General features: G+C 55.6%; 1 protein-coding gene across 1 annotated transcript in view; it reads left to right on the forward strand.

The window, feature by feature from the left end:
* SUSD3 (sushi domain containing 3) overlaps nucleotides 1–3,334 on the forward strand; it is a 28,096-nt gene extending 24,762 nt beyond the window's left edge. Inside the window, exon 5 of the mRNA XM_084898688.1 lies at nucleotides 2,863–3,334. Within this exon, the coding sequence (XP_084754814.1) occupies nucleotides 2,863–3,151 (289 nt within the window). The 3' untranslated portion in view covers nucleotides 3,152–3,334. The remainder of the gene's footprint in view (nucleotides 1–2,862) is intronic.
* The last annotated feature ends 7,505 nt before the right edge of the window (nucleotides 3,335–10,839 follow it).

Below are 10,839 nucleotides of genomic sequence, written 5' to 3' on the forward strand. Positions count from 1 at the left end.
TGCTGGGAGCACTGTGTGTGCTGGGAGCACTGTCTGCTGGGAGCTCTGTGTGTGTCTGCTGAGAGCACTGTGTGTGTGTGCTGGGAGCACTGTGTGTGTGTGCTGAGAGCACTGTGTGTGTGTGCTGGGAGCACTGTGTGTGTGTGCTGGGAGCACTGTGTGTGTGTGCTGGGAGCACTGTGTGTGCTGGGAGCACTGTGTGCTGAGAGCTCTGTGTGTGTGTGCTGAGAGCACTGTGTGTGCTGGGAGCACTGTGTGTGTGTGCTGAGAGCACTGTGTGTGCTGGGAGCACTGTGTGTGCTGGGAGCGCTGTGTGTGTGTGCTGGGAGCACTGGGTGTGTGTGCTGGGAGTGCTGTGTGTCTGTGCTGGGAGAACTGTGTGTCTGTGTTTGCTGGGAGCACTGTGTGTGTGTGCTGGGAGCACTGTATGTGCTGGGAGCACTATGTGTGCTGGGAGCACTTTGTGTTTGTGCTGGGAGCACTGTGTGTGTGTGCTGGGAGCTCTGTGTGTGTGTGCTGGGAGCACTGTGTGTGTGTGGTGGGAGCATTGTGTGTGCTGGGAGCACTATGTGTGCTGGGAGCACTTTGTGTTTGTGCTGTGTGTGTGTGTGTGTGTGCTGGGAGCTCTCTGTGTGTGTGTGTGTGTGTGTGTGTGCTGGGAACTCTGTGTGTGCTGGGAGCACTGTGTGTGCTGGGAGCACTGTCTGCTGGGAGCTCTGTGTGTGTCTGCTGAGAGCACTGTGTGTGTGTGCTGGGAGCACTGTGTGTGTGTGCTGAGAGCACTGTGTGTGTGTGCTGGGAGCACTGTGTGTGTGTGCTGGGAGCACTGTGTGTGTGTGCTGGGAGCACTGTGTGTGCTGGGAGCACTGTGTGCTGAGAGCTCTGTGTGTGTGTGCTGAGAGCACTGTGTGTGCTGGGAGCACTGTGTGTGTGTGCTGGGAGCACTGTTTGTGCTAGGAGCACTGTGTGTGCTGGGAGCACTGCGTGTGTGTGCTCGGAGCGCTCTGTGTGTGTGCTGGGAGCACTGTGTGTGCTAGGAGCACTGTGTGTGCTGGGAGCACTGCGTGTGTGTGTGCTGGGAGCACTGTGTGTGCTAGGAGCACTGTGTGTGCTGGGAGCATTGAGTGTGAGTGCTCGGAGCGCTCTGTGTGTGTGTCTGGGAGCACTGTGTTTGTGTGTGCTGAGAGCACTGTGTGTGCTAGGAGCACTGTGGGTGCTGGGAGCATTGAGTGTGAGTGCTGGGAGCTCTGAGTGCTGGGTGGAGGTGGAAGTGAGTCTGACTGGAGCTGGCGCAGTCTTTCCTTTGGTGCCGGCTATAGGGTGGTCCTGCTCATGCCTTTCCTCTCTGTGAGTCAGATTCCCTTCAGGCCCCGCTGCGGCCCCTCGGGGTTCACCGGACTCCTGGTCCTGGCTCAGCTGGGAAGGCTAGCAGAGTGCTGTTGTTCCCTCTCGGGCCCCAGGTGGCAGGCCTCGGGCTGCTGGGTCTCCCTGGGTGGGCGTGCGGGCCGGGGCCTGCCCAGACGCCTGTCCTCAGACCTGGGCCTTGTTCTCGCTCCCTGATGCTGGCTCAGAGCCATGCGGGGACTGTGTGACCACCTCCCCCGAGGGCGACGTGGGGCCACTCAGAATCAGGGCAGCTCAGGCAGGCAGTGAGAAGCGAGGCTGGGGGCGCACTGGGTCAGAGCCCCTCCCCGAGCTCTCCCTGGTCCCCCAGGGCCCGCTCTGAGCCCAGCTCAACGGGACCAGGAAGGCAGCGCCTGCCAGGATGGCACAGACTGATGGAGGACAAGGCCCCGGCCTCTGCTCCCGGCAGGGACCCTGACAGCAGCCCAGGGTCAGGGCCGTCCTAGCCAAGGCCCAGTGCCCTCTCGGCTCTCGCACTAACAGTGGAGCTTGTCATCAGCGAGGCGAGACTTGCCCTGGAGCTGCTTTTACTTCATGAATACGGCCGGGCAGGGGGGAGGGGCGGTGTGGGGACGGCCGCACGGTCTCAGCTCCTCAGCTCCCGGTCCGAACCGCAGGGTACGCACCGCTCTCATCCCATTTCAAGGAACTTGTCCAGAATCACGCACAGCTACTAAGCGTGAAGCTGTTTTAATTCAGCCGTTCTGGCTCCAAAGTCCTCGGATTTGCCCCCAAGCTGTCTTTCCTCTCCACTAATTCATTAATTGATTCATTCATGTATCCACAAAGCCAACAGAGAGTTTTGTAATTCCTACTGCTTCCAAGCGCTTTTCTGAGAATTAGCTGTGGGAGGGAACAGAGAGCCAGGAAGGCTTCTCAGAGGAGGCGGCACATGAAGCGAGCAGGTGGGGAGAGCCTGGGTTTCGGGGAAGGAGGGAGACAGCCCTGGGGGAGGGAGCAGCCTGCAGAGGCCGGTGTTGGGAGAAAGCGGAGCCAGGTGACATCTCGGGCCTGGCTCAGGCCTGGTCAGCCTGGGGACCGGGTGGTTGTGGGTTGGGGAGGAGGGGCCACAGGGAGCAGAAGCTGGAGAAGGAGGTGGCCTGGCCCCAGACCCCGGCCGGGGAGGCAGCCTGACCCTGTGGTCTCACACACTGATAGGTGCCTTCCTGACCCAGCCTTGGGACCCCCGCCCCACACCGCGGAAAAGCCCGGAGGCAAGGTCCCTGAGGCCTGGTCTCTCCTTGCGTCAGTCACTACAGCCGAGGGGCCCGAGGCTCAAGGCAGGACACTAGTGCCAGGGCCTCTCCAGGAGGAGAAATGGGGCTCCCAACCTTGGGGTGATGGTGGGTTCCAGGCCCACTAAAGGCCGGGGCCGGGGACCTGGGAGCCCAGCAGGGGGCAGTGCTGGGCCCACGGAGTCCTGGCTCTCTCTGCAGCTCACTCCTCCTCTCTCTGCAGAGACCTCGGTGAGCGCACCAGGGCGTTGGCTGCCGTGGCCCGCTGCGCGGACAAGGACACCTGGGCCCCCCGCAGTGCCGCCTGCTCACCCCGGGCCCCGGGGACAGGGCACAGCGGGCCCCGGGCAGGCCCCCCGCGGCAGTGCCCGGACAGCCCCGGCCCCCGCCGCCCTCCAGTCCCGGGCCGCCCGGGCCCCCCATCCGCTGGCCACCTGTGTTCCCACGTGTGTCCCGCTCAAGGCGGGCCAGTGAAGGGGGGTCTGGTTTCGGGGTCCCCAGGCCTGGGCTGAGCTGGGAGTGCCTGTGCCTGCAGCTCAGCCGGGCTCCTGGGCGTCGCCTGAGGCAGCAGAGAGCTGGGCCCCAGCCAGGCTGGACGGGAGGCTGGACGGGAGGACAGGGCTCCGCGCGGCCCGGGAGCGCAGTCCCAGCGCAGCTGCCCGCGGGCGCTCCTCCGGGGATGTCAGGGGCGGGAGCGTGTGTAGTAAATGTTCTCCCTCTGAAACCGTCCAAGCTGCTCAGTTCCTCCGCAAACCTACACGCAGCCTTCGTCCCGCCCGCAGCGCCCAGCAGGCCGGCTCGGGCCTCTCCTGGGAGCCCTCTGCCCCCGCCCCGCGGGGCCGTCCGCGGAGGGAGGCGCGGGCGTGTCCGGTGTGCGGGTGTTGGCAGGTCCGGGGCGGTGGCACTTCCAGTGCCGGCTCCTCACACGGGCAGTGGGCCTCTCGGGGAGAGGCGGCCAAGGCCAGGAGGCCTGCTGGTCACTGCTGTCAACACAGGCAGAGCCCACCGCCCGGCAGAACCCTCAGTCCCTGACCCATCCTGTGGAAGCGACTGGATACAGAGATGCACGTCTCTTGCCCCCGGCCCTGCTCCCAAAGGGGGTGGCTGGAGGGATGACCCCCCTCAACCAGAGCACACAGGCCTGTTCTAGGGTCCCTGCGGCTCCGCTCCGGCGTGTCCTGAGTGGCCAGCAAGGCCCCTCAGCCGCGGGCGCCGGTCCGGGCGGACAGCGGCGGGCGGCCCCTTCTCGGCCCACCGGGGGACCTGAGCGGGGTCCCGGCTCCTCACAGCTCAGCAGCAGCCAAGGTCGCACCGCAAGAAAGGCTCCCAGGTGCCTCGTCCTCAGAGCTGAACGGGAGCAAGCCCAGCAGCCCCCGCCTCCCTGCCTGCCCCCTCCCCCCCCACCTCGGCCTGCCCAGCCCTCGTGGGAGGACCTGGGGCAGGAGGCTGGGGAGGGCTCGGGGAGGCAGGTGTGGGGAGGCGGGTGTTTGGCCCCCGGGTGCCTGAGCCTGGGCAGCTGGGCAGAGGCCAGGAGGAGTGGGGTGAAGTGGCAAAAGAGGGAGGCCGATTCCCTCAAGCTCCCGGAGCTGAGAGGCTCCGGACGCCCACAGGGCTGCAGGGGCAGAGGTGGGGGGTGGGGGGGCGCAGATCAGCCGCAGGGTGCCGCCTGGATGCAGCCACTGCCGGAGGCCTGGGCAGGCAGCGCAGCGGTGCGGTGCTGGGCCCTGTGGTCTTGGGCCTCACTGGGTTGGGAGGGGCCCCACCAGGAGCAGGGGGCTGCTTCCTACAAACACTCCCGAGCACAGCAGCCTCACCAGCCATGGGGGCGACGTGGGGCGGGGTGCAGCTGAGGACACACACTGGATAGCTATTAGAACTGCTGGGGGCGGGGCTCACCCAGGCCCTCTGGGACCTGTGAGCATGCGGGGCTGGGGGGGGGGGGGGGGGGGGGCGGGGCTCACCCAGGTCCTCTGGGACGTGTGAGCATGTGGGGCTGGGGGTGTGGGCTCACCCAGGCCCTCTGGGACGTGTGAGCATGCGGGGCTGGGGGGGGAGGGGCTCACCCAGGCCCTCTGGGACGTGTGAGCATGCGGGGCTGGGGGTGTGGGCTCACCAAGGCCCTCTGGGACGTGTGAGCATGTGGGGCTGGGGGGCGGGGGGGGCTCACCCAGGCCCTCTGGGACGTGTGAGCATGCGAGGCTGCGGGGGGAGGGGGGGCTCACCCAGGCCCTCTAGGACGTGTGAGCATGCGAGGCTGCGGGGGGGGGGGAGGGGAGGGGCTCACCCAGGCCCTCTGGGATGTGTGAGCATGCGGGGCTTTTGGGGGGGCCTCACCCAGGCCCTCTGGGACGTGTGAGCATGCGGGGCTGGGGCGGGGGGGGGGCCTCACCCAGGCCCTCTGGGACCTGTGAGCATGCGGGGCTTTTGGGGGGGCCTCACCCAGGCCCTCTGGGACGTGTGAGCATGCGAGGCTGGGGGTGGGGGGCTCACCCAGGCCCTCTGGGACGTGTGAGCATGCAGGGCTGGGGGGAGGGGGGGCTCACCCAGGCCCTCTGGGACGTGTGAGCATGCAGGGCTGAGGGGAGGGGGGGCTCACCCAGGCCCTCTGGCTTGTGTGAGCATGCAGGGCTCGGGGGGGGGGGGGGCTCACCCAGGCCCTCTGGGACGTGTGAGCATGTGGGGCTGGGGGGGGGGGGGCCTCACCCGGGCCCTCTGGGACGTGTGAGCATGCGGGGCTGGGGGTGTGGGCTCACCAAGGCCCTCTGGGACCTGTGAGCATGCGGGGCTGGGGGTGTGGGCTCACCAAGGCCCTCTGGGACGTGTGAACATGCGGGGCTGGGGGTGGGGCTCACCCAGGCCCTCTGGGACGTGTGAACATGCGGGGCTGGGGGTGGGGCTCACCCAGGCCCTCTGGGACCTGTGAGCATGTGGGGCTGGGGGGGGGGGGTCACCCAGGCCTTTTATGAGAGATTCAGCAACTGGAAAGCAAACAAATGGAACGGAGCATCTCTGCCACACCATTCCACGTGGAACCCTTGATGTGCCTACAGCACTCAGCTGCAAAGCGATGATGAGCTGAGAGCGAAGTACAATGGCCCCCACTGCTTGAGTTCTATAAACGTCACCTAAGCAAAGAGGAATTTCCCATCTGTGTCCCCAGTTTACTGCAGTGAGCAGTTCTTTCTTTTTTTTAAATGAACTCTTTATTGTTGGAAGTATTAGATATGCCCCCTCTCCCCTCTGACCCCTTCTAGCCCGCCCACCCACCCCAGGCCTCGCCACCCTATTCTGTCTGTGTCCACGGCATATGCAGATATGTATCCAAGTTGTTCGGTTGATCACTTCCACCCTGCCCTGCCTTCCCATTGAACAGATTCCTCATCTTTCCCTGTTTCCATGTCTCTGGATCTATTTATTAATAGTTCATCAGTTTATTTTGTTCATTAGATTCCACAGGTGAGTGAGATCATGTGATACTGGTCTTTCTCTGACTGACTTATTTCGCTTAAATAATGCTCTCCATGTCCCTCCGCTGTCTCAAAGGGTAAGAGATCCCTCTTATTTACAGCTGCACAGTGTTCTGAGGTGTAAATGTACCACAGCTTTTTATCCACTCGTCACTGATGGGCTGTTTCCAGATCTCAGCTATTGTAAACTGTGCTGCATGAACATAGGGTCATACACTCTTTACAATTGGTGTTTTGGGTCTCTTAGGATATAGTCCTAGAAGTTGAATTGCTGTGTCAAATGGCAGTTCCATTTTTAATTTTTTGATAAAACGCCATACTGTATTTTTTTTCTCTCTCTCTCTCTCTTTCTCTCCCTTCCTTCTTTCCTTCCTTCCTTCCTTCCTTCCTTCCTTCCTTCCTTCCTTCCTTCCTTCCTTCCTTCCTTCCTTCCTTCCAGTTCAGCAGCAGGGAGACTGTTTGACCAGTACTTCTTAAAAGATATGTTTTTATTGATTTTAGAAAAGAATGGAGAGGGAGACAGAGATAGAAACATCAGTGATGAGAGAGAATCATTAATTGGCCACCTCCTGCACGCCCCCTACTGGCAATCAAGCCAGACATGTGCTATTGAGTGAAATCAAACCCAGGACTCTGGTCCCCAGGCCAACACTCTATCTACTGAGCCAAACTGGCTGCACCAGTCTGCATTCCCACCAGCAGTGCACGAGGGTTCCCCTTCCTCCACATCCTCACCAGCATTTGCCATTTGCTGATTTGTTGGTGGTAGCCATTCTGGCAGGTGTGAGGTGGTACCTCATTGTAGTTTTGATTTGCATCTCTCTGATGATCAGTGACTCTGAGCATCTTACCTAATAAAAGGGAAACATGCAAATTAACCATCACTCCGCTATGCCCACAGCCAGAGTGAGTATGCAAATTAACCTAACAAAGATGGAGGTTAATTTGCATATGCAGGTGAGGAGCGGCCAGAGGGTCGTGATGCCTGCTATGAAGGGAGGAGGGCGGCAGATGGAGCTATAGGAGTGGTGCTCTGGCCAGAAGCAAGGACTTGCCAGCTCCTAGGCGGCCAGGGAGTGGGGATGTGCTGGCTCCTGGGTGGCTGGGGAGAGGGGACTTGCCAGCACCTGGGTGGCTGGGAGTGAAGCCAGGGGAAGGAAGGCCTATTCTTGCACGAATATCATGCAACAGGCCTCTAGTTTATATATAAAAGGCTAATGTGCAAAGTGTCCCCTTGGGAGTTTGACCAGGAGACCAGGATTTTGATTGGTAAGCTATGATATGCACTGACCACTAGGGGGCGGTGTGGAACAAAGAAAGGCCAGGGCTGGCAGCTGGAAGGAAGGCCCCAGTCAGCCCTGATTGCCTGCCAGGCCTAGGGACCCTACCTGTGCATCGGGCCTCTAGTTTTTTCATATGCCTCTTGGCCATTGTATGTCCAATTTGGAGAAATGTCCATTAGATCATTTGCTCATTTGTTAATAGGATTATTTGTCTTCCTTTTGTTAAATTGTATAAGTTCTTTATATATTTTGGATATTAACCCTTTATCAGAGGTATGTATCATTGCCAAATATGTTCTCCCATACAGTGGGCTCCCTTGTCATTTTGTTGAGTGTTTATTTTGCTGTGCAGAAGCTTTTTATTTGGATGTAGTCCCATTTGTTTATTTTCTCCTTAGTTTCCTTTGCCCTAGGATCCATAACTATACTGTATCCATAACCATACTGCTATGAGAGCTGTCTGAGATTTTGCTGCCTGTGGTTTCTTCTAGGATTTTTATGGTGTCACGACTTATGTTTAAGTTTTTTATCCATTTTGAGTTTATTCTTGTGTATGGTATAAGTTGGTGGTCTAGTTTCATTTGTTTTTTTGTTTTTTTTGCATGTATCTGTCCAGTTATTCCCAACACCATTTGTTGAAGAGACTGTCTTGACTCCATTGTATGCTCTTGCCTCCTCTGTCAGATAGTAACTGAGTGTAATGGCTTGGGTTGGTTTCTGGGGCCTCTGTTCTGGTCCATTGGTCTCTCTGTTCTTGTTCCAGAACCAGGCTGTTTTGAGTACAGTGGCTTTGTAGGATAACTTGATATCTGGTATTGCGATCCTCCAACTTTGCTCTCCTTTCTCAAGATCGCTTCAGCTTTTCGGGAATTTCTTAGTTCCCTATAAATTTTTGGAGTATTTGTTGTAGATCTGTGAAATATCCATTGGTAGTTTAATAGGGATTGCATTGAATCTATAGGTTACTTTGGGTAGTAAAGACATTAATGAGGTTAATTCTACCAATCCATGAACATGGTATATTTTGCCACTTGTTTCTTCCTCTATCTCTTTTTCAAATGCCCTGTAGTTTTCTGAGTACAAGTCTTTTACCCCCTTGGTTAAGTTTATTCCTAGGTGTCTTGATTTTGTTGTTGTTGTTGCAATGGTAAATGGTCTTGTTCCTATTCTTAAGGGAAACATTTTTAATTTTTGGACATTGAGTATGATGTTGGCTATAGGTTTGTCACATATGACCTTTATTATGTTGAGGTATGATCCCTTTATTCCCACTTTTCTGAGAGTTTAATAAAAAAAAATGGTTGATGAATTTTATCAAATGCTATTTCTGCATCTATTGCTATGATCATGTGATTTTTTTTATTTTGTTTATGTGATGTATCACATTTATTGATTTGTAAATATTGCACTAGCCTTGCATCCCTGGAATAAATCCTGCATGGTCATCATATGTGACCTTTTTAATATATCCGTGGGAGCCTGGCCAGCCCTTTTGCTTCTCTGCCCTTCCTCCCAGTCTCTGTGTGGCCTCCACTTTCCTTGTTTATCAGGGTTCTCTCCAGCTAGTCTTCAGTTGACTATTCAGGATGGGGTTTTGTTTTTGGTTTTTGTATTTTAATTTTAATTTCAGTTTGTTCCTGGGAGTGCTTCTGTGTAGCATCCACTTACTCCCCTGCCATTTTTAATCTGTGCAAGCAGTACTTTCCAAAACGTACCATCGCAGAGTCCACTGTATTCCAGACTGACAAGCAAACCCGGATAAGCGGCTGCGAGTAGCAATATCATCAATACCAGCTAACATCACAAGCCTCACCAGAGAGAAGCAGTTCTAGCCATCACATCAGGGGGGATTTCATTCAATGTTTGACCAAATATAGCAAGCTAATTTTTAAGTTGATAATTTTTATGGCCCATGATGATGCTGTAAATATCCAGTGACTCTGAGCAGAAAAAGGATTGCCCAACCCTGTTCTCGAGGGTGAAATGAACTAAATGGTAAATGCTAGGAGCCATGACACAGGGTGACAGACATGGGTAACCGAGTTCGGGCTGGGTCCTACTGTGCGCCAGAGGACCGCCCCCAAGGTCCCTGCCAGGACTGTGCAGGGCTTTCCGAGGAGAGCAGGCTCAGGCTGGGCCTTTGGTGGAAGCCGGGCCGGGGCACCCTCAGTATTTGGAGGCCAAGCGTTTGGGGTGTCCAGCAGATAACTGCACCCCATTCTCTGGATACCCCAACTGCACAAACCTACTCCTGCTTTACAGAGGGCAGCTGAGGCATAGACATGGAGGGGGACATGTGGGTGTGGGAACCTGAGCATCTGTGCTGTCCAAGAAGTAAATACTGAGCTTGAGCCCCCTCCAAGTCCAGTCCCAGCATCCCAAATGAGAGCACGCTAATGGGGGACAGCCAGCACGGGCAGAGAAGGAACCAGGTATAAAACCAAATGGCTGTGGGAGGCCCTGCTTTCCTTTCCCCACAGCTCTCCATTCTGTGGAGGGAGCCCTGTGCGTTCGCAGTCTGTCGGCCTGGGGGCTTCCTGGGGCGGGCACAGAGCTGGAAAGGCCAGGTCTGTCACAGAAAGGGAGTGGACTCTGGGGAAGGAGATACTTGTCCAAGGACACCCATTTTACAGACTGGAAAACTGAGGTTCAGGCAACTTAAATGACCTCCCAGTCAGGGTCACACTGATAGACTGGTGGCCCCCTTTTGCAGATGGGGGCCCACTCAAGTCCACCTTCAGCCTCGGATGCAGGCACTGCCCTCTTTGGCTGATCCCTTTAGGGCGCTAGACATTCACTGACCTTTTGCTTCCAGTTGGTACCCCCATGACCTGACCTTCTACATGACCTTAAGTTAAGGTGACTGGATTTTAACATTGGTAAAGCAGGACACCATTGATGGGGGTGGGGGGTTCTTGATTAAAAATTTGGTCTATATGGAGAAACAAAAATTTTCATAGAATGCAAAAATAGTATTGTAATATATTTATTTAAATTTCAACATAAGTACAATTTACAAATATAATAAAAAATTATGTATAGTATTATTTTATTCTTTGGCACATCTCATTTGAGTGAAATTTTTTTAGTAGATTGCTGTCGTTTAAAAGGTCATGACATTTTTCACAAGAATTTGTTAAATTATATTTCACACATAAAATGGCTTTCAAAGTCTTAACACTTAATTTAACATAAGTAGTGTCACTTTCAAGGCCAGCACTAGACTTTTTTCCGCCAATATAAAATATAAATAATACGAGTACTGTCTGCTAAATTCAAAAAAATTATGTATTTATGAAATAAATAAATAACTTACCTAATTATCTGAATAGCTGATTTGTATGACATCACTTGTTTAACTAGCTTACTAGCATGTAGTACGCAGTACGATGTGTATCACGTGTATCGTCTGAGATACAGTTACAAAATGTTTTCATCGTTGCGAACTTT

This window comes from Pipistrellus hanaki (genome assembly GCF_964339955.1).
Source record: "Pipistrellus hanaki genome assembly, chromosome: 11".
Classification (NCBI taxonomy): domain Eukaryota; kingdom Metazoa; phylum Chordata; class Mammalia; order Chiroptera; family Vespertilionidae; genus Pipistrellus; species Pipistrellus hanaki.